The sequence below is a fragment of the Triturus cristatus genome, chromosome 6, assembly GCF_964204655.1.
Source record: "Triturus cristatus chromosome 6, aTriCri1.1, whole genome shotgun sequence".
Classification (NCBI taxonomy): domain Eukaryota; kingdom Metazoa; phylum Chordata; class Amphibia; order Caudata; family Salamandridae; genus Triturus; species Triturus cristatus.
In genome coordinates this window covers 889,899,855-889,923,266 of record NC_140589.1, presented here as the reverse complement: position 1 = coordinate 889,923,266, position 23,412 = coordinate 889,899,855, and the positions used below count along the sequence as shown (strand labels likewise).

The 23,412-nt window shown below is 42.8% G+C and overlaps 1 protein-coding gene across 1 annotated transcript in view; it reads right to left on the bottom strand.

The window, feature by feature from the left end:
- The window catches only part of PEX7 (peroxisomal biogenesis factor 7), a 1,030,600-nt gene that overhangs the window by 479,459 nt on the left and 527,729 nt on the right, over nt 1-23,412 (bottom strand). The window contains exon 7 of the mRNA XM_085611529.1: nt 1,203-1,316. Coding sequence (XP_085467655.1) covers nt 1,203-1,316 — 114 coding nt within the window. The remainder of the gene's footprint in view (nt 1-1,202; nt 1,317-23,412) is intronic.

Genomic DNA, 23,412 nt, shown 5'->3' with positions numbered 1-23,412 from the left:
AAGTAACAAGACCTCTGTAGAACTCACAGGGAAACCCATCATGTCCAACTCCTAATGGCAAGCCATTTTTATTACTGTCAGGAATGTGAGGCAGGGCCAGGCTGACATCACGACCAGCAGCTGTCGGTGCAGGTAAGCGCGGCGGGGCGATGCAGGGACTTGGAGGGGGGATGTCGACAGACAACGGAATAGGAGTGGTTATTTATTAATGTAATTTGCCCTATCACGTCGCCAGTCGACATCCCCCCGTAGCGCCCTGCCCCATTGAGCTTACCTGCACCGGCTGCTGCTGATCACGACAAGGGAACATAAGAACTATATGGGAAAGACATATGGTGCAGGGGAACGGACAGAGAAGACTACAGATCCCAGAAGGGGTTATAAAGTTGGCTGGAAGTGGTAGAGAACTGACCAGTGGGAGGTGGAAGTGAAAACCAGGCTGTGAACCAGCTATTTTACTCTCTTCCACATTAGGCCTCTCACTTCCAGGGAACTATAGGCAGCAGCACTATTTAAGCTCAGAATAAGAGTGGAGAAACAGACTGGCAACTTTGCATTTGCTGTTTGGCTTCCTTTATCGGACAGTTTGTCACCATTTACTAATCCCTCCACTTTTTCAACTTTTACCCTTTTCTGGTTCCCTTGTGTTAGTGGCCTTTAGGCAGGGTAATTGTTATCTGTGCTTCTTTATCTCATACACTATTCTGCCTCTTCATCCGTCCTGGGGTTCTATGCCTGCATCATGGTCGGATCAGGAGAATACGTGAGCTGAGTAGAAATTCAACAGGCACATGTAGGGGAAGGAAGTGCAGTGGGGTGATGCATACGCCCAGGAATGATGGCCATCACCTTTTTGTGCAGGGCAAAAATGAGCTGTGACTCCCCATTTTGCATCCTGGACATTCCACAAGTCTGGCCATGCAAGAATAAGCAAAACTTAAGAGCAGAGGAGAAGAATCCAGCATAAAGGGTAAAAAAAGAGAGGCTTGTGTTAAAAATAAACAAAAAATGAAATAGATTAAGGAAATACATGTTGCACATCAATCACAAGCTTAGGTAGCTATACCTGTTTTTAAAAGACACAACAATGGAGAGAATATATTCGTCTTGTCACATAGCAACTATTTTCTCCAAGAACCATCAACAGATAACCAAACAAAGCACAGTTAAAAAGATAACACTTGTGAAACAAAATAATTTACTTTTGCTCTTCGGACAGCGTAGGAGTGTCCACGCAGCTCAAAGACAGGCTGTCGTACAGTTCTCAGGTCCCAGCCTCTCAAACTGCAGTCCACTGCCCCGGTTACAAGCAGTTTCTGAAACGTGAAACAAAAATACATTTTCCATTATATTCTAGGGATGTCAAAAGGTGTATTTGGTTTGTCTGTCAGGCCACTTCTGTTTGGTTGAGGGAACTCAGTGGCAACAGAGCAATCTTTATAATAAGTATAGTTGTTATCAATGGACTGTTAAAAATGGGATTTCTGATTGGCTACGGCATGCGCCTAAGCCAGGCAGAAATCACCACTCTAGTCAGGGCAAGGGAGTTACATACTGAAGATAACCCCTGCTCACCCCCTTGGTAGTTTGGCACGAGCAGTCAGGATTATCCCAGAGGCAATGTGTAAAGTATTTGTGCAACATACTCACACAGCAGCGACACACTTAGCACATCACAAAATAAACTCCACACAAGGTTCTATATAAATACCTTTGTATTATGCATAAAACACATTAGTACACATTCACATATATGTACTGTACTGCCTGGCACTAGGTATGACTTTACAGGGGATTATATACATTACAGGGCCAATCGGGCCACTGTCATATCACAACTCACAGACCGTGAAAACAAAACAACCAGTAGCTAATGGCTATAGGGAACTTAGGAAACCACATTAGGCCTTAGCTACTTTGGTGGATGGCGCAAGCAGTGCTGCAAGCCCACCAGTAGCATTTAATTTACTGGCCCTGGGTATCCGAGATACACTTTACAAGGGACGGATAGGTAAATTAAATACGCCAAACAGGTGTAGACCAATCTTACCACGTTTTACCATAGAGAGCACATGCACTTTACACTGGACAGAAGTGATAAAGTGCTCAGAGTACTAAAACCACCAACACCAGGTCAGAAGAAATACCAGGAGGAAGGCATAAAGTTCAGGGATGACCCATCAAAAAGGGCCAAGTCCAACAGGAATCTCAGGCACCAGACAGGGGAGTAGCCAGAAAATTAAAATACCCCCCACTCTGAACAAAAGCTCTAATGGTATCAAGCAAGTGCAGAAATAGAGTTCAAACCTTCCTAGAAGCGCTTCCTTGTCTCTTCTATCCAAGCATCTATTCATTTATTCATCCTTTCACCCTTCCATCCACCCTCTGCTATCCATCATTTCACCTTAATTTTATGTCATCCATCCATTAATTAATTAATCACCATTCTATCGATTCACACATTTGCCATCTATGCATATATCCATACGTGTATACTTTGACTAACACATCCATCTGTAAAGTCTTTCATCCATCAATTGTTTCTTTTTTCCATTGATCCCCTCAGATTTCCATTTACTCTGCCCTTTTTTACCAGTCCATCCATCACCCTTTCAGATTTCCATTTTCTCTGCAATCCTTTCACCCGTCCATCCACTTCTCCATTCCCCTATCCATCAACCTACTCATTGAATAGCACTTGTTACAACGCATGCGTTTTCTACGCATGCCATTACAACGTAAGTCGTTACAACAACGCACTGTTACATCGCATGCCATTACAACGCAAGTCGTTACAACGTCTTGCTGTAGGGGGGGCACTGGAGTTTGGAATAGTATAATTTACTATTCCAAACTCCAGTATGTGCAACAGTAGGGAAGGTGTTGGATTGGAAATCCATCAAATCGAACACCTTCTGCCCTTACAGCAAGTCGTTGTAACAACAGTGTTGTAATTGCATGCAATGTAACAACGTGCTGTTGTAATGACTTGCGTTGTAATGGCATGCGATGTATTGCATGTGTTGTAAATGATGTTTCCCTACTCATTCATCCACCCTCTTATTCATTCACCCGCTCATCCGTTCTATCACTCGTCCTAACTTTTTTCATCCTTTCTTCCTCTCACCTTTCCTTCCTTTCATTCTTAATTCCTTTTCTATTAGCAATTGTTTCTTCTCGTCAATTGTGAACTTTTTTTGCATCTTTGTTACAACTGATCCGGTTCGGTTTCATGCCAGCAATCTCCTGCCTCCTCTGGAGCGACTCAGGGGTGATGTACGCCACTGGCGAGTCCTTCCGCTTTCACTTCTCGGCAGGGCGGCACTGTTTAAAATGATGGCCCTGCCAAGATTTTAATACGTACTGCAGAATATGCCCTTTCTGGTTCAAAATGCATATTTCAGCTCAATAAACAGTGAGGTATGTTCACGGTTGTGGGATGGTGGCTCGCCGAAGATCGCACTTAACAAACCGACCCGTGGATGGTACGATGATGGCATTGCAATGCAACATATCCAGATGTACTATAGGGCAGCCCAAATTGCAACCATTAATCAATTGGTCAGTTAGCCGTTAACAGAACCAGCGTACCAGATGAATAGACTGGTAATGCAACCGAGAGGGTATCTCCATGCACTTTACACTGACCCATGAAGACTCACGCTTGAGGGTCCCACAGCGGTGATTACCCGTCAGTGGCATGTGACCCTCTCCAGACTAAGATGGAAAAATAAACTCACCAGAGCCACACCTCTTTGGGAATCACATCAATTATGGACAACAGGGCTTCACTCAATGGGACTTAATTGGTATTTCCAGGTTGGGAGATCTATACACGAGTAACAGAATGATCTCATTTGAACACCTACAGAAAACATATGATCTGGCTAAGACGGAATACTTCAGATATTTGCAGATCCGCCATGCTATAAAGTCGGCAGTTTCCAAGGGAACTGAGCTCCCGGAGTCATCTCCTCTGGAGTGTAGACTCCTCGAGGAACATCTGTCCAAAAAAGCGATCTTACTAATGTATAAAAAGCTAATCAATAACTTACCTGATTTGCTCGCAGTTCTGAAAGATCACTGGTGTTGAGATCCCAGGCACCAGAAATCACTGCCTGGTCACTGAATGCCAAGAAACCTCCTTTATCAGGCTTTGAACACTTAGAGGTAGAGAAGGTGAGTAGTCAAGGCTTACTCAGAGTGGAGCAAAATACTCAGATACAGTTACTATTAGAATGGTGGCGAATGAACATAATGACCACTGATTAAAAAATGTAAAAGGCTTAAATTCAAAATTAAAGGTACAACAACACAATAATAATATCTTTCCTTAGGCTCACACGAAGTTACTTTCAAAACATGTAAAATGGGCAATCTGGTTCCCCCAGGTATGAAAATGGGGCACAATGGAATAATATAATCTCTGGGTGCCGCTTCAAGCATACTGACAGTGTTGCACAGAAGCGATGTCTAGAATGCAGGAGAAAGTTAGAGCTCTCTGCAAGTGCTTTGCAAATTCCAATTGACTTTATGATTGGAGGCACATGTGCATACCTGCCAACTTGAAGAACAATCTCACCGTGTAAGGAGGGGCGGGGTTTTGAAGGGGGCGGGGCCTCGTGCAAGAAGTACCTATAAGGCACTTTTATACCCCACCCAGTCCCAAGCCCCCTCCTCCCACAACAAAAAGCTTGCTGAAGCTGGTGCCAATGTCCTGGAGTGTTTTCACACCCCTTAACAGACGTTTCCAGTTCAAATCCTCATAAAACTAACTGGAAAACCACTATATATAGTGGTTTTCAGCTCTTCTTCCCTGCCACTAGTGTTATCGGCACCTCACCGGGAGACCATGTGATGGGAGACGATATTGTGTGTCACACAGTGGCACTGTGCAACTTGGCATTTATGCATGTGTGTGTGGTGCAGCTATGGGGAGCTCAAGTAAACATGCTCAGAGTCCTCGACTTGGGGCAGAGAGCTAACAGCTGTCATCACCGTTCCTGGTCATTTCAATAGGCCTGCCGCCACAGTCGTCAAGAGCGTATGCACACAATCTTCCATCAAGAAGATGTGGGGGTCAGCTCAACATTAGGGACAGGGTCTGACCTTCATGGTCAAGTGGACCGACTGGCCACAGGAAAACTACCTGGTTGGTGGAACAAGGTCTACAATATCATGGTCTGCACACCTCCAGCAGTAGGTGGCCCAAGCTCCACTGTCAGTGATGTTGCTCTTGGAGTTACACTGTGTACCGGTGTAAGTCTACGGTCTCTGCGGCACTCCAGGCAGAAAGCCTCCCTTGTGTTGCTGGTGAATGGGCTCTTCAAAGGATAAGACAGGTTCTCAGTACCCAGGTTCATCTTTCTCTCTATTTCCCTCGGCATAACAGCAATACTAATCTTTTCTGTAGATCTTCGAGTCTGGACTTGACTCATGGGATGACATCCTATAATTATGACATCATTGCATGTTTTCACTGCTGACAGGGCCAGCTGCTATTCTCATATAGAGGTAGGTTGGCGAATCCAACCAGCCACTCAGAAGCAGTTTGACACTTGCATTTTGAGGCTGCGAAAGGGGTCGGTTGTATCATGCTCAAAGTTCAGTTTGGTCACTTAGTAATAAATATCCCCCAGTATTCTCTCAGTTTTGGTTGTGTGGTGATGGCAGCCATCCCATAACATCACCAAGGATTGTTCATTCTTCTCAGGCAGTCCTTCAGACAATCAAGTCCCTGTTGCAGCTCTTCAATCCTCTTAAGCCACAGCTTTACACAGGAGCGAGAATAGGCGAACAACACGCGTGTTGTCAGGCCCTAGCAGCCGGTTACGCACTAACTGCACCGAGAAGGGTGTATCAGGAAGTAACCTGACCCTTCTGAACTACATTACCTGGCATGCATTACATGAGTCACACCCCACGTGACTCGGACGCGACGCTGCAACCGGATATAGCCCAAGCAGGAAGATCGGACCCTGCCGATTATTCCTTGCGGATGGCCATGTCTGCGTTTCTTTCTGGATCTCCAGGTTAGCGGCGGTAAGCGTTCGACTTGCACCTTTCGGATTACCGTGGTTTCCGTTCCTGGTGGTCCGGGCTCTTTGTTTCCTTCCCCGAGTGTGCCTCGTTCGCTCCTCTGTTGGCGAGACCGCTCCTTAGCGGTTTCTTGCAGATGAGCGCGTTGGCGCCCCTTGGTACTTTGGTTTTCTTCACGCTCCTCTGTTGGAAGAGATAGACCCTTGTTCTCATTGCAGAGGAGCGCCCGGCGAGTATCCTTTGGCATTCTACACCTAGCTCTCTGTTGGAGAGACCCGACTTCCGCTGGGGTCTCATGCAGGGAGCCGGTACCCTTCTTCTTCAGCTGGACAAGGCGGTTCGCGGTAAGAAGGGAAGAAGGTATGCAGAGGAACTGCTCATAGCAGTATTGATGTAGAGATAGCATAGACATACCGTAACTCTACAGACTTGGGTTGCTGTTGCTTCTAATCTGGTGATAATATTGGCAGAACTATTACTGGTTAATATACCAAGAGGGATATTCCTCAGTGAAGTAACTGTATTCCCTTGAGGTCTCGTGGTCCCTGTACTAGCCATTTCTGCAGTATTTTCGGCATTGTACAAGGTGTTATTGTACTTCTGCCGTTCATTATTTATTCACGTTTGGCTGTCTTTATATATTATTTCCTAGGAGAGAGACTTCTGAGGGTGTGCAGGAAGCTGTTGCATTGCATATCAAACTGATCCACATGTACCCTTGGGTAGGTGGGGGGGGGGAGCACTACTCTCTTGTTTACTGTGGGGGAACTTTTACCTTGATGCAGGAACTGGTTTCATTGTGTGTTCTCTTTTCCCACTAGTTCCATGCTGGAGGTTTGCAACCACACTCTTCACTCTTCTGGGAGCGCTCTCTTACTCTTTTATTTGCAGGTAGTGTTTTACCACTATTGCAGTTGCTTATATGGTATTCTTCATCTGTTTGAGTTGTATGAAATGCCAGCTGGGTATTGACGGTGTGTTTATTGTATCCTCCTCAGGTCTCCCTTCACGCTGTCCCTACCCTTTCCTTCCCTCGCTTGACTATCCCACTAGTCCGTGTTTATATACATTCCGGACTTGGGGCAGTCGAGAGGTGGACCCCTTTGAGCATCAGCACAACCCCAAGGAATCTGGAAGGTGTAACCTGACACTTGTATTGTTCGGATGTTAGCAATGGCTATGCCTCCTTTCAGACCACAGGCTGACCTTCCAAAACCATTCTGACGCAGAGAGGTGAATACCCTAAAACGGTGCATAGGAAGATGGATAAGAATTTCTTGACTACCAATCGACTGCTCTCAATCATTAGTTGTGTTATTGCATGGACATGGTGACAACAGTCAGTAATGTTCAAGGGACTGAAACTCTGTGGCAGGGTTATATCCAGCAAGAGAGGTGAGTACTCCACTGGTGAGATACTCACTTTAAAATCGTATGCAGAGCATCCAGACTGCAACAGGATCATCCCTCACAGAAACAAAATAGCTAATCCCAGAAGGTTGTCACATGTCTTACACCAACTCAAAACGGAGGGCGGGGGACTATAAAGTGGCAGAATTCAACATTGAAAAGGGGCTTAATACAGTTAGGTGGCAATAGATGATGTCTATATTGCAAGGCATGACAGCCCTTTATGGTGTGGATTCTAATGTTTTACGCAAAGTCATCGATCAAAGTCTAGACTGGGGGTATAGTGACTGACAGCCAGACCACAGAGAGGGTCTTCAATCTGTGATGTGTCCTCTCACCACTCGTATTTGTACTCACCAAAGAGCCATTGGCAGGTAGGCAGCGAAACTGACAGGCGGAATGTAGCATAAAAATTGGTGTGTTTAGGTATGTAGTATCAATCTATGCAGACAACACTTTGATATAGCTTAGATATCCGGAACATTCTGTACTGATCCTATTGTGAGAATAGGACCATTCTAGTGCACTCTCTGGGTTTAGAAAGAGGATGGATAGTAAAATGGTGGCGGACCTGGTGGACTTGAAAGAGCTCCTTCAAGTGCTGCCATACCCTCCTGACAACAGTCATGGTAAATAGGAGGGAAGGAGTTGGGGTATATGCTCTAGCTGGTATATAATCCTAGAATGGCACCGTGATCGTAATCGCTTATGTCGGACCAGGGAGTTGGACTGTGGCTATCTGGTCCTCAGGAAACGTTCCTGGACACAGGTTGGCTCTGTTTATCTACCAAAATCAATCAGTTTGTGAGTACTTCTGATCATTAATACAGGCATTACATAACACTTTGGGCTTGATTTAGATAGTGGCCCGAAGAAGTATCCCCACCTCCACTGGCTAAAACTGAATCTCTGCCTCATCGGTGGAGCAACACTTGCCATATTTAGATATGTCCACCACTGTAGTGCAGCAGCAGTATTTCCACTTGGATAATCTTCAACAGTGGTGCTAATTCCCCAACAGTGTGTACAGTGAGCAAAATCAACAACAAAACTCCTTAGGAACTGATCCCCTTTCTCCGCTCTCATTTCCTATATCTAATGGGTCTGATTTAGAGGCTTGCCAGCAATAGAGGGAATACCAAATGCCCTTTCCATCTAGGCTCATTCACAGAAGTTGAAACAATGGTCAATGTCTTCTAGAAGATATGTTGCATCTGGAGAACTGAATTCAAAAGCCTCCTTCTGAACTTGGCCAGCAAATGATTTGATTCTAGTCACATTCATCTCCCAATGCCTCAAAATGTAAGGTGCTTCAAGTACACATTTTGGAAAACTGTACAGCCTGCCCTCTATTATTGTCTCAAATGTATATTCCAACCCTCCTCTCCTCAGCATATCCTCTTTCCTGTAATATAAACTGGGCCAAACCCATGCTGTACTATGTACTGTACACCATACCCTTCCTGTAGAGCAAATACTGTACATACATTGCTTTGTGGCTTCCAGTAATTAGTTTGATCTGCTACTGTGTGTATGGAATGAATGAATGTGGGATGGACCATTCCATTTCAAATGTAGATGAATGGGCTGAACATGTCCTGAGAGCAGATAAATTCTGAACATAGTGATTGTTCATGGGATTCAAATTGGAAAGGAAAACTCTGTTCCAAATTCCTAAGGGAATGCATCAGTATTCCTTGTATCATTTTGGCTTTTATGAAAGTATCTTTATGCACTTCATGAGCATAATAAATAGTTTTATGAGAATGTCAACACATGCCAAACCACCTTATTTCCTTCAATGTGTCATTTATGTTCTAATACACGTCTAGAAAATGAGGTCGTTTTTAGGTCTGCTGTCAGCTAAGACCTCTAGACCACTGTATAGTTATAGTTAGCTCAGAGTTTTCATAGAAAGAGTGATTTTTGTTTTGCTAGCAACTTTGGCATCATTTGACAAATCTTTATGACACTTTGCAAACAAAAAAGGTTATCCCACTCAGCTTCTTCCTGGAAAGGTTCGGGCTGATCCCTCAAGCAGGGGTCAAGAAAAAGAGGGCCCCAGATATTGATGTCCCATGTTAATTCCCATAGGACAATTTGGGAAGCAATACAGAAATAAACTGCTCAACGGAATTGCACCAAATTTGGCAGAAAGTTAGAAATCAAACCATGCTTTTCATTATTTGGTGTGAATGGGTTAACACTAGTAAAGTGTTAGCGATATCTGGACCTTTGGTGTCTCATTCAGCCAGCCATCTTCATCCATTGGTATGCTGTTGTGTCATTCACATTTTTCCTCTGCCCACTACAGCATTCAGGATGGGGCAATGGGAATTCAGCCATTAGCTAACTTAATTGCACATAATCTTTTAATAAAGAGCACATCCACACAAAGTAGTTCCCCTCAGTACCAGGGACAACTGTGGCAAAGTATGTTTTGAGAGGCAACGTTTATTTTTTATATTGTGTGTGCCCAGCAGCTCATCAAAATTAAAGTTTTACTAAAACCATAATAAAAGAAAACAAACATTGACAAATTCAAAATGCTGGCAGCCAATGCCAGACCTATAGGTTTGACAATACGGGTTGACAATGATGGTGTCTGTTTTGTTGCATGGACTCTATGTCTGAATGGATGACTTTTTGGAACAACATCTGCCAACTTCTTGGCATATGTTATGTTCTGCATGCAGCACATTTTGTGGCAGAACAGCATGTGTGGCAGATTTACTGAAAACTCCAACTCAGCATAAATTTCACTTCTGCCATGAGATGCATTACATCCAGTTTATTGTTCATCTTACCTTTATAACCACCTCTAAATGAGGTCCTTTGTGCTTGCAGACTCTCATCCAAAATGAACCCTCCTATTTCTCCCATTAAGGACACGGAGCTTGGACTGACCAGACACATGAACTCTTTTGTGAAATTACCACTGGAAGAAAATATATAAAAGGCCACTCCCTGAGTTCCTATGCATGCCTAAGTCCCACAAATTAAACGACCTGTATGGCATCCTAACTTTCACTTACGCAGTAGTTAATTTGTAAAAATATAAGTGTCGGGGCTCTCATCTGGAGGTAGCTTGCCCCAGCTCATTTCTCCTGTTAGCACCGCCTAAAACAGAACCAATCACTAAACATGAAAGTGGGGAGAGGATGTGGCGTAATGGCCAGAGCTGCAGACTTCAGAGCTGGGGAACCAGGATCGAGTCTCAGCGTCAGCTCAATATCCTGTGATTCTGTGCAAATCACTTAATCTCCCCGTGTCTACCAGAAATGAATGTTTCCTTAACTAGTGCTCATTAAAAGCGCCAGTTTTGATTATTAAGTGCCGGTGCTGAGAACCGGAAACCACCAGCTCAAATTAAGCACTGCATCTACGTCTAGTGACAGACTACTTTTTCCTGTGAAAATCACTGTAAGACTCGCAGTACTGTTTCTCTATACGTATTATGAATTATAAAGCCCGTAAGCAACCATGTCATGATGTATCTGAATTTGAGAGGATTCTCCGAGCACTCGCCAAAGACTCAACACTCTACGGGGCCGTAAGCTCCCAGAGATTTCAAGCCTGCATCACCACTTGAACCCAGTTTTCACACAAGATTACTGGGGTTATCACGAATTCATCACACACTTTTTTAAGACTACTCTGATCGAACCTATGGTATTCCGCTATAATTATAGAGAAGAAGATAAACTGAAAGAATACAATACATGCACTGATGAAGTCTGCAGTCATGATTACAGCGAAAGACGAAACGTGTTGGGAAATGTGAAGTCCTAGCATAAAGGCATAAAGGCAAACATTTGGATACTCCAATAAAGAACAGTTGATACCACAACCTCAACACCTGAACAATTTTTTGAGTGCTCAGAGAATCCTCTCAATTCCTATTTGGAAAAGCTTCTTTCTGATGCAGGAAGATCAGGTGGCTCTCCCTCCTCCAGAGCTCCAAACAATACATGGACATCTACGGACGGACTTATACAGACATCTACTGTTTGTATTGTTAAAGTTGTGTGTGCCTACTTCCCCAGCCAACATCTTGCTCTTTGTAATGATGTATATGAACCCATGATGTACATGTAGAGCACAGCCACTTATTTAGCAAGTTCCTTAAAAAAACCTGTTCAGGTCCCGTTTCCATACATGCGATAAAATTGACCCAAGGGCTTACTGCAGCAGCAAATAATTGCCTGTGTGCTGTTTCCAAATTTCTAATTAAAGAGTACCTTCAAGCTGCACATTACAGTGTGTCACCAGGACTCACCCTCTTGTACTATTTTAAAAATGGGACTGAAGGGGGAAGTGCTTGTAATGAACATGCGATGTACCATTTCAGTGACCGACGCCAGGGTAATCTATGGACAACCCTGCTGCAATGGCTGCCTCCCAGAATATCTTGGTAAATTGGGCTGCTAGCCTATGTAGTGGGAAATGATCTCTTGATTCGCTATTACGAACTTGTAGGGGGCCTTGCCTCAATATTTAAGAGTCAGAAATGTATTCTAGACACTCAGCTATGACACATCCCTGGATGAGGATGCTCATCACTCTTACATCGATGTCATGTTAAACCAGATAGGTCACAAATGGATTACAGGGCAAATGATGTGCACAGGGCCAGTGAAACGCAGCGTTCACTTGACTACATCGATACAGTTTGATGGCAGTTGCCCATCGACTCTTCCCAGGTCGCAAGTGGGGCAAAGGGAGGTGGAGGCAGCAGTAGTTTTTGTTGTTTAATTATGATGCAGTAGGGGTCCTTGTCTACTGTTTAACAGAATATATTACAAATAATAATGGACCGCAGTCTACTCAGAGCATGTGCTGATTTAGGTGGTCTATGCAGCGCTGGACATAAAAAGTACAATGGGGTTGCCTAAATGATGGATCAAGTGGTGGCAGCAGAAAGGGGTGGAGTCACAGAGGCGGAGTCTGACAGCCAACATAAACAATTATTTCCCACAAAGAAATTAGCAACAAGGACAAATGTGATAGTAAATCTATGCATGCTTCCTTAATTGGTCACAGACTGCATTTTAAAATATTGCACAGCTTATTGTTACCAGCTGCAGAGAATATTGCGTGCATAGCAGTTTCCAGCATATAATAACGGTAAGATAACCCTGGTGGTTAATGCACTTGCTGAGAAATCTGGATGCAGTCTAGGCACAGGTTTGACTCATCCTAAAATAGCACAGATGATTCATGTGCCTGGAGAAAAGCACAATTGGGCCAAGGATTTTTATTTTATATAGACAGCTCAGTGGGTTGCTGTTTTTGCTGCAGAGATCCTTTTCTTACTTGCAGGTCACAAAACTATAATCCTTATAGTGTTGCTCAATGAACAGTATCAAGGAGCTGCATGCTCTTTTTTTCTGAATCATTGGTTATTCTAACATTGCTAGTAAGGTTTCTTTGGATGTAAAAAGGACTTATTAGTAACTGCTACAGAAATGGTTATTAGTGTAATTACTTATGTAGACAGATGGCTCTGCCTTTATCACAATATATTCATACCTCTTACTCGCGAGATTAGAATACTTAAAAACTTGCTGTCCAATGCAAGACATTGCATTGGACATCAAGTTGTATAAGTTTTCCAAGCCTACTCAATAAGCAGAACAGAGAGTGAAGAGAAGCATCAGGTTTATTGCATACACTGCAGCCAAAGCACACCAACTAACAATTCCAGAGTGCACAGGCTCTTCAATCTACATCGTAGAACTTTGTGACCGCAAGGTTCCATTGTTCTAGTCTATTCTACAATGTTCTGGTATTTTCGACAGTGCAATCGACATGGGTGACGGTCAGAAACCACAGATTTCCCTTTTTTAACGTAAGATATTTTTCTCAGATTCCTATTCCAGAAAGCATGGAATCACCAAACAGTGAATAATGTATTTGAAAAGGACACGTGAAAAATAAAAATAAGCTAGGAAAGGATTTTCATTCATGGGTGCACAGGGTTAAAATTAGACATGAGTTCCACATGACACTTCCAAAGATAAGGGGAAGTTAACAATGTAATAACAGTTGCAGTATTATTGACTAAGTAAACTTTTAAGAAACTTGGGGTCGAGACTCCCGTACACTTGATTTCACTCGAAACACAGTGTTTTCCCCCTTTTGTATCACAGGACTGTCATTCGTATGTCCACTATCTGGCCTTGCTTCACTGTTATTTTCACGTCTCCCCATTGTGTCCAGGCCAGTAACGTTTCACCACCTTCCCCATATTCCATATTCTGTCTTCCTGTGCTTTGACCGCATTGCAAAAGAAGTTTATGACTTTCATGGGTTCAGTAAATTTTGAACATTGTTTGTTACCAGTAGGAGCTTTCACTCTTACCCAATCACCCACTTTAAATTAGATAACCTAGGTCTTATGCAATTTACCAAACCTCTCTTTGCGGGCTGCCTTCAACTCCAAATCTGTTTGCCTACACTGTTGGCCTACATCAACCCTCACCCAGCCTTTGTGCCATTTCATCCACCCAGGTACCAGTCTAAATGTGGTCTTCCTTTTCTTTAACAACTCGAAGGGAGTCATACCTGTTGACTGATAAAAAGTTAAGCAATAAGCCTTTATTCGCCTCCGCACCTCCTCATTTCAGCTCAACCCATTAGATCTTGCCAGCTGAATACTTTGAGTGTTTTGTTAAATCATTCTACTACCCCATTGGTTTCTGGGTGATACGGGGCACTAAGTTTGTGTGTTATTCCATTACATTGCATAAATTCCTTCATTTTTCGTGAGCAAAACTGAACACCATTGTTAATTAAAAGGGTGTCGAGTAGTCCCTCTTGTAAGAAGACCCCACCAAGAAGTTTATAACTGAAGTCGAGCTGATGTCAGTGACAAATATAATTTCTGGTCATCTTGAATACAAGTCGACTAAAACTTGAATGTATGGGGAATTCCTCTCTCCCGTCAGTGGCTTAATGATATCCATTGGTACATCCGTCCAAGGACCTTCAGGTAGGGTGTGACAATGCATGGCTGGAGTGTGTAATTTTGCTACCTTATCACGGGTGGAGCACGCTATGCAATTCCTTATCTCTCTTTCCACCAGTACATCCACACCAGGCCACCAAAAGTCTAACCTTAACCTTTGTTTGGTTTTGGTTATCCCCAGATGGCCTTTGTGTGCTATGTCAATCAGTTTTCTCCTGAAAGTTTCAGGAGTTATTAATTTTGTGCCTCTGAAGAAGCATCCATCTACTTCTGATAATTTTTCTCTGAACATCCAATATGTCCTCAGCCGCTCTACTTTCTTTTCTATACCATCTCAACCCTAGATTAACAAATCTTATACTTTACTTAAAATGAGATCTTTTTCTATCTTTTTCAGTTTTCCTCCTCAACCACCCCTTTGGTGATTACACACACATTTTCTTAGTGTAATTCTATATCCTCACTTTAGTTGTCACAGACTTTCTCTACCTTTTCCGTGTCATCAACCAACTGGGACAAGCAATCAGCTGCAAAGTTACGTGTACTACGGATATATTCTACGTCAAACGTGTATTCTTGTAGATTAATGGCCCATCTTTTAATTCTATTGGAATTTGCCTCTAGCCCTTTTTTGTAAACACCTCCTTGAGTGGCTTGTGGTCTGCCCTTAACTTGAACACAGTCCCACATTTAAAGTTCTTGAATTTGTTTAGTGTCCAGTACACTGCTCATGGTTCGTTTTCGATTACCGAAAAGTTGACCTCAGATTGCCTAAGTGCTCTTGAGGCAAATGCAATGGTATCCTCACCTTTTCCACTTTCCTTTGGAACTGGCACCTGTTGTAATGATGATTTTTTTACCTTGGAACAAACACTTTCAAGTCAAGTGCAGTATTCGGGCATTCTTAACATCTTTAAATTCTATCTTGCAATGCTCATCCAACTCAAAAGTCACCCAATTTTTCAACAATTTGCGCATATGGCACGTTCAGCTGGCAAAGTTGCTGCTGAATTTACTATAAAATTCTATCATTCCTAAAAAGGATCTCAGCAAGTCTTTGGTTTTGGGTGCCACTGATTTCATCCAGATCTGCTTTGGGCTGTACCGCTTCAGAAGTGACTCTATGACAAGTTAATTCATTTCAGTACAATAAAGTTTACATTTGTCTTTATTTACAGTAAGACAATACTCTTTTAATCTGTCCAAATCCTGTCTAAGATTTTCATTATGTTGTGATTGAGAGGTCCCAAATATCAGCAGATAGTCCTGATAACAGAATACCCCTGGGATTCAATACAGTATATTAGACAAGGCTTTCTGAAAGACCGACGCTGCCGTTACCAGACCGAGCGGCATGCATTTAAATTTGTATGCCCCAAAAGGTGTTATGAAAGTAGTGAGCTCTTGAGAGTCGAGGTGTAGGCGGATCTGGTAATAGGCGGATGTAAGGTATAATGTTGAGAAGAGTTTTGCTCCAGCTACAATTGTGACCATCTCTGCTTTGTTTGGCAAAGGGAACTTGTCAACAACTACCTCTAAGTTGAGGGTCCTAACGTCAACAGACATGTGAATGTTGCTGGCTGCTTTTCTCGCCACTAGAATGGGTGGCAACCATTCAGTTGCTTCCACAGGTGCTATTACATCCAGCTTGTACAATTTTTCTAACCTTTCTCTCACTGCGTTCTGTACGCTTAAGGGAAGACTATGTACTTTGGCTGACACCGGAACTGCTTTCTCTTCTAATTTTAATTTGTGCACATATTGCTTGAGGCATCCTAATGTTTCTGTGAATACTTCAGCATATTCTTTCTCAAAATCACATCCCACTTCTACATCCCTGTTAAAAACCTGGATCAGTATTTGAGGTTCAGCATTGGGATTTGGATAAACTTTTAAGTCTTTTGTGCTGGCCATTCTAAAATGCTATCTCCTTTACATGAAACACAAACTTTGCATACTGTATAACTGCTTTTGTACTCAAACTTTCCTACAAAGTATCCTATCATCTTCAGTGGCTTGCCACCATACCCTCTCAGGTGTATATTGATTTTGTGTAGCTGCATCTGTTTCTTGAACTGTTTATTAAATACCTATTCTAAGATTATTTTTTAGTCTAGAGGATGAATTAAACATAAGCTCAACCTTGAGGTCTTCTATCCTTACCACATCTTTGGGGTTCCTAGACCCTCCATCAGTGGTCTGCGTAATTTCTCCGCACACCTCAAACACACGGTGTTTCTCAGGTGTTCTGCTACCAGAGCTACACAGTGCTTAAATGGAGCCGTTAGTTTCCGGTGCTCAGCACTAGCACTTAATCATCAACACCGCTGCTTTTCATGAGCACCAGTTGAGGACATTTATGGTAGGCATGGGGAGATTAAATGATTTGCCCAGAATCACAGGATGTTGAGCCGGCGCCGAGACTCGAACCCGGTTCCCCAGCTCTGGAGTCAGCAGCTCTGGTCATTACGCCACATCCCCTCCCGAATTTCAAGGTTAGTAGTTGGTTCTGTTTTAGGAGGTGCTAACAGGAGAAATGGGCTGACGAGAGCGCTGGCACCTATTTTTGTTTTTACAAATTAACCACTGGAGCTACTTCTAAAGCACACCATAAAATGTCCTTTCCTCCCACACTTATTACATATGGCTTTCATTGCTGGCCTTTCCTTACTGTTCGCCATGTGGCCAACCCTCCCACATCTGTAGCATTGCCCCTTGAAGGAGCCGCCACTCCTCCTGCCCTTTGTCACGAGAGTGCCCTTAACTATGTGTACTTAATTTTTCACATCCTCAACCATTTGTAAATTTTCCTTACTATCCGTGACTTGCTTAATTTCTTTCACACATCTCATTATGTGCTCTACTTGTTTTTCTACAATCAAGAGAGATTTCACCAACAGATTCCACCAAGAGAGAATCGTCTTTTAGCCAAAGATCCTCCTGTATCCGTTCAATTTTGCAATTCAACAAAAATTGGTTCATGATGCGTTCATTTGTTGCTTCAAACTTACATGAGGCTTCCAATTTAAGCAACTCAGACACAAAATCCTGTACTGTTTCTCCTTTTTTTGTGAGCACATTCCACAATAATAATGCTCCATGATTGTACTGATTATAGAAAGGAAATGATTATCTAATTTCTTAATGCTTATTTCGTATTCATTTAACCCCTGGTTTCATCAGCACTCAGATCTGGTAGATGTTCTAGGATTTCTTGTCCCTCTGCTCCTAGACAATTTTGCAATAGTGCCATCTTCCTCTCTAGACCCAAATTGGGCCCACAAACAATGGAATAATTGTGAAAAATGCTTTCCATTTATTCCACTTCATTGGTGGTTCCCCAGGGGACGTCAAAAAGAATGTGGGAGGGATAACACTCTGCATGATAATTTTTTATTTCTGATGTCACATAAAATATCCCCCACCCCAATTTCTCTACCCCCGCAACCAAGTAGGGCCTAAGGTCTCGCAGTGTACGGCAAAGCATAATGTATTCACACACTGAGTTACTGTTCTCTTTTTATCACTTCCAACATCAGTGTGGTGTTCCTCAACTGCCTCCAGCAGGCGCTGGCTCTGAGGAGAGGGCTCTGAATCCTGGAATCAATGAGGTGAGTAGTCTTTGCAGGCTGAGGACAAAACTCCTCAACTGCAGGGCAGTATGTAGCGTACAACAGAAAGTCTTCCCATAACTCCTCGCAGATGCTCCTCCGGTGCAGATGCTCCTCCCACCGGGCTCCCGCAGAATTCCACAGAAACAAGGATGCAGACTGCACCCAAGAAGGAAGATTTAAGGAAGGTGAGCAGTTCTACTGGAATGAGACCCTACTTCGGGTTCTTGAGCACTGAATTCTTCTCATTGTGCTGTGATCGAAACAAGTTAACGGTGGTGTACCCCTCATGCTCACACCAGTTTGTGGCTGCTTGGGCACAGTGTTAATCACGCTCACATCAGTTGGTAGCTGCTTGTGTGACTGATTCTCATGTTCGGCACCCATCTCCAGTGAGCGAGGAATGATAACAGTGGTGAATTCTCGTGCTCAGCGCACACCCCTTGCACTCACAACAGTTCGTTGCTGCATGTTCTCAGCATCAAAAACGCTCCCAAAAGTCCGTAGCCGATTTAGTTCGGCAGTACAATGGGAGTGGGTTCCTCGTGTACAGCGTGCACCCTCGTCGGAAAGCCGCAGGCCCCTTCATGCTGATGTCAGGAGCAGAGAATGACGTTAGACAGTTAACTCTCTCTCAAGATGTCAACATGCTCTACGAAGGTTAAAATCACCACATCCCTCTGGCACACAGTTATCTCCCAAGTCAATAACTCAAGCAGTGAACAGGGGTCATGTCGGGATGACCGTTATGTCACCACAGTGCCTGCCGCCAGTAGCCACTTACTCCCTGCTCAGGCTCACAGCCAGCGACCATACATGCACCAAAGTCTGTTTGACACAACAATCCTGGACTCAGTCGTGCAACCAGGGTACTTCCTTGAATACCTTTCAGTTCCTGAGAGTGGCCACACTCCATTTTCCTGCTGCATTGACTGTATGTTGAGGTGTACCTGGACTTATCCTGTTCTCATCGCCAGGGTCCAATGCAAGATAAGAGGGTTACTCAAAAAGCAGACCAGGGAGTGAAGAGAAGCAGCAGGTTTATTCCACACACCTCAGCCACAGCATACCAACTACCATTTCCTACCATTCGCCCAATTTCTGAGACTAAGAAGAAATTGCACTAGACTCAGTGACTACACAACACAGGCAGATGGTTTGGCATCAAAATTAGTAATGAGGAACTATCCACAGAGAATCATATCATGTGTCATTAAGCGAGCCAAGCATAACAACAGGGAAGCACTGTTAGAGATCTCACCTCCCAACAAAAAGGAGGAAAGACCCATCTGCATCACAACTTACAGTATAGCTTCAAACCAGGTGAGCAGAATCATTAACAACTGGCGCACATTGAACAGTTGAGTTTTTACAGTTTCAAAATCCATGTTCTCACCCAGATGGAGACGTAGTCTCCGCGACATGCTAGTCCACACACGACCACAGAAAACCATTGACAGAGGGGGTAATCAACGAGTTCTAACCCCAGTGAAGGGACATTTCCTGTCTAGTAGTTGCAGTGATTGCCATCACGCTCAAGCAACAAAAACAATCACACTTAACAATAATACCAATTGGGAGTTGAGACACTTTACCAACTGCAACTCCCAACAATGTAGGGATGACTACTCAAAAAATCAAGACAAGGATCTACGAACACCGCAGTGACCTTAGGTGTGGGCGTGCAACAACCAAGATGTCAGTCCATTACATGGAACACAAAAACACTGTAAGGGATTACTGGTGAGTCATCCTGGAACAAATACATCTGGAAACCCAACTATTAGAAAAAGAACAGCGTTGGGTGTACAGATTAAAGACACATATTGATGGCCTCAACGAGAATATACCCAGGGGTCAATTCACAGCTAAAGGTGCGATTATTTTTTGCCTTATTCTTTCACGTGAGAATGAAGACGGACTACTCAGGTCTCACTGTTAAACGCTTTACCATGTCTCCAGAGTGTAAGTACATTTCTGTATTTTTGTAATAATTGTTTTTCAATATACTTTTTAATAATTCTCTAATATCTCTGCTCACATCTGGCCATCTCCTTTTTTGAATGCACAAAACGATTTCCATTATACCCATTTACTCAATAGAGACTAGGATCCAGGAAGGGGTTCATTTTTTCAGGGGCCTTTCGACAGGTTAGCCCTCTAGCCCAGTGTTTCCCAAACTGGGGTCCTTGGACCCCCAGGGGTCCGTGAGACATTCCCAGGGGGTCCGCAGGCAGCAGTTTTAAAAGCACTGCAAAGTTCCTTGTAGAATTAGCAGTTTTTGAGCAACAATAAAAGTGTCAAGATAACACCAGTGATTAATGTACCTGCTGGAGAGAGATGAGTTCTGTCCAGTGGCATGTTTGACTTATCTAATGTAGCACAGAGGGATAATATGCCTGCTGCAAGGAACGTGCCATGCATTTTAAAAAACAGTATTTTATGTGCATAGGTCAGTTGTTTACTGCTTTTGTCACAGATTCTTTTGTAACTCTGCAGCTCATAAGAGACAATCATAATCTAGCACAGTGACCTATAAACTGTCATCCAGGAGCTGCTTACACACTGCATGGTACAAGTTAGTAACTTATGTTTTTCCCTGTCTTTCATTATCCTGATGCTGCTAAAGGGATTTATTTGGGTGGAAATACATTTTTGGTCTCTGGACACTTCACTGCAATTCCTGCGTAACCTAAGGAACTGTCCTATTGGGAGCTTATTCAATAGAGCACGTGGATGAAAACTATTATAGCTCAATAAAGAATTCCTTGCCATAGGCATCTGATATAGTTCAGTATGAATCTTCCCATCCTTAGGGTACAATCGCAAGTCTAGGTATGATACAGTACTGTTGCTGGATTCCCCAGTAAATCTTAAATTAGGGTCTTGATAATTAAGCCATTGGGAGAATACATCTAGAGAATCCTGGTCACCTTCCCAGATGACCAGGATATCATCTATATAACATCTCCACAATTTCAGGCGTTGTACAAAGGGATTGCCCATCTCAAAGATAACCTTAGTTTCAAAACCATACATGTAAAGATTAGCCATACTGGGAGCACACGTACTGCCCATAGAAGTGCCAGTCGTTTGCCAGTAAAGGTTGCCCTCATAGCTGAAAAAATTCTCTTTAAGTGCCAATTTGGCACATTTCATAACAAAAAAGTTTGGAGTCTGATCTTCACGCGGATGACTCTCCAAAAGTTGTTCAATGATTTCCAGGGTGTCACCCTGCGGAATGTTCGTATATAATGACTCCACGTCATATGTGACCATCAAATTGGTTACAGGATCAAAAGACACTGTGTCTAGCAGCGAGAGAACATGTTTTGTATCCTGTAAGTAAGACGGCATCTCAGGGCGGAGAAAGCAGTCTACAAACTTGGATAATGGCTCATGAATTGAACCAATACCGGACACTATTGGTCTCCTTGGTGTCGGTCTTTGTGCCTTATATATTTTAGGGAGAATGTAAAATGTCGGTATTTTAGGATGTTTCTGAATTAAAAATTCAGCTTCACTTTTAGCGATCCAATTGAGTTCTCTCCCTTCCTCTACTAATGCTCCAATCTGAGTTTCTAATCTTGGAGTAGGATCCTGAGTAATACGAGTATAACATTTTGGGTCATTTAGTTGTCTCAAACATTCAATACGATAAACTATGGTGTCCATAATGACGGTCGCCCGGCCCTTATCTGCTGGTTTAATCGTAATGTTTGTATCATTACCCAACTCTCAAATACATTTTCTTTCAAGATTAGAAATATTGCAAAATGTGTTCTTAGGAAAATGAAGATTGGATTCATATTCTTTCAAAACTGCCTTCTCAAAGGTATTAACTTCTGAAGGTACTTGTTGTAGTGAAGGCAAAAAGGTAGATCTATTACTCAGACCAGTATTACGTATCGTAGTGTCATCATCTTTTTCCATTTTAGAAAAGAAAAAATTCAGTCTCACTTTCCGAAAGAAATCTGCTAACTCTTTATGGATCACAAAATCATCTCCTAACTTAGTAGGGACAAAACCAAGTCTTTTGGACAATACACTAAGTTCCAAATCCATCAGAATTTTAGAGCTGAGATTTACCACTAAGCAATCTGGTCGCTTGTGGATGCTGTCATTCTCCGAGTCACTCTCTGTTCTATGGAGGGGTCCCAGCTCACTTGTTGTTGACCACCCATCACCTGGCCTCTGTTGTTGCTTCTTCGCCATCCTCTTCTTCCTCTGGCCTGCCCAAAAAAAGGGGGGTACATAGGACCTCCAAATGTAGGACCAGAGTTGAAAGGAGGTGGCGGTGGATATTGCCAGGGTCAAGTTGGCCACCATGGATTTTGTTGTGGATATTTGTGCATGTTACCTCTTCCTCGTCTTATAAAATTTGTAGAAGTGTATTCTGGATCCGAGTCATTCGAGTCACTACATTCGTCGGAATTAGAAGTCCATTCATCTGTATCCCTACGCCATCCTTGTAAGCCTCTTTTGCCTTTTTTCTTGTTAACATTGGTATGATAATCATCAGAGATATAAGGATACACCTTCTCCAATGTGAATCTATCTAGATCCTTCTTCAATTTATTGACCTTAAATTTGACCTAATCGTCCTTGATCTCATTGAGATTTTTTGAAATTTCTTCCAATCTCTTCTTATAGATGGTAAGTTGAATGCCTGATTTTAACTGGCTTTCCAGTGTTTGAATTTCTATTGCTAGGAGATCGGCCGTTTCTTTAGTTGTATTAATAATTAAGACTAGCCAATCCCTAGTACAACGCCATGCAATCTTAGACCAATTAGTCACAAAGATTTTATTATCTAGAAAGAGTCTCGGAGCATTACTCACTATCAATCCTGGGGGTGCTATATTTCCTCTCAAATATTCTGTTAATATGGCGGCGTGCAAAATAGTTCTGACATGCTGTTTCTTAACATTACTGAGTTTAGTCCATTCTTCAGTATTGGACAATGTCTGTGAGATATGTGTGTCCAAGATACTTGGTGTTTGCAATATCGCCTGGATCATATCATCATCAAACGCTAACCCAGTGTTTTCTGTCATCTTGATTTATCTAAAAAATCCCAAAACCTGACCAAATTAAATGTGTAACTATATAACTGTATCAAGACCCACAGCCCACAGCTGTACTATATGTTATCTCACAAAAAGGTCACTAACGGAGTAATTATAACCAAAAAGTATGGTTTTTGTTTCTCACATTTTTGCAGTGACAAGCTAATGGTCCTGATGAATGCCTTGAACTTTTGGTCACCTGGGCAGAAACATGTCGACCTAGTTAGATAGGAAATATCCTTACTCCTATTGTCAAACTGGTTTTAATTCCATCCATTGGGGATAGTTATTAAAGTTCTTTTTCCCTTTATGA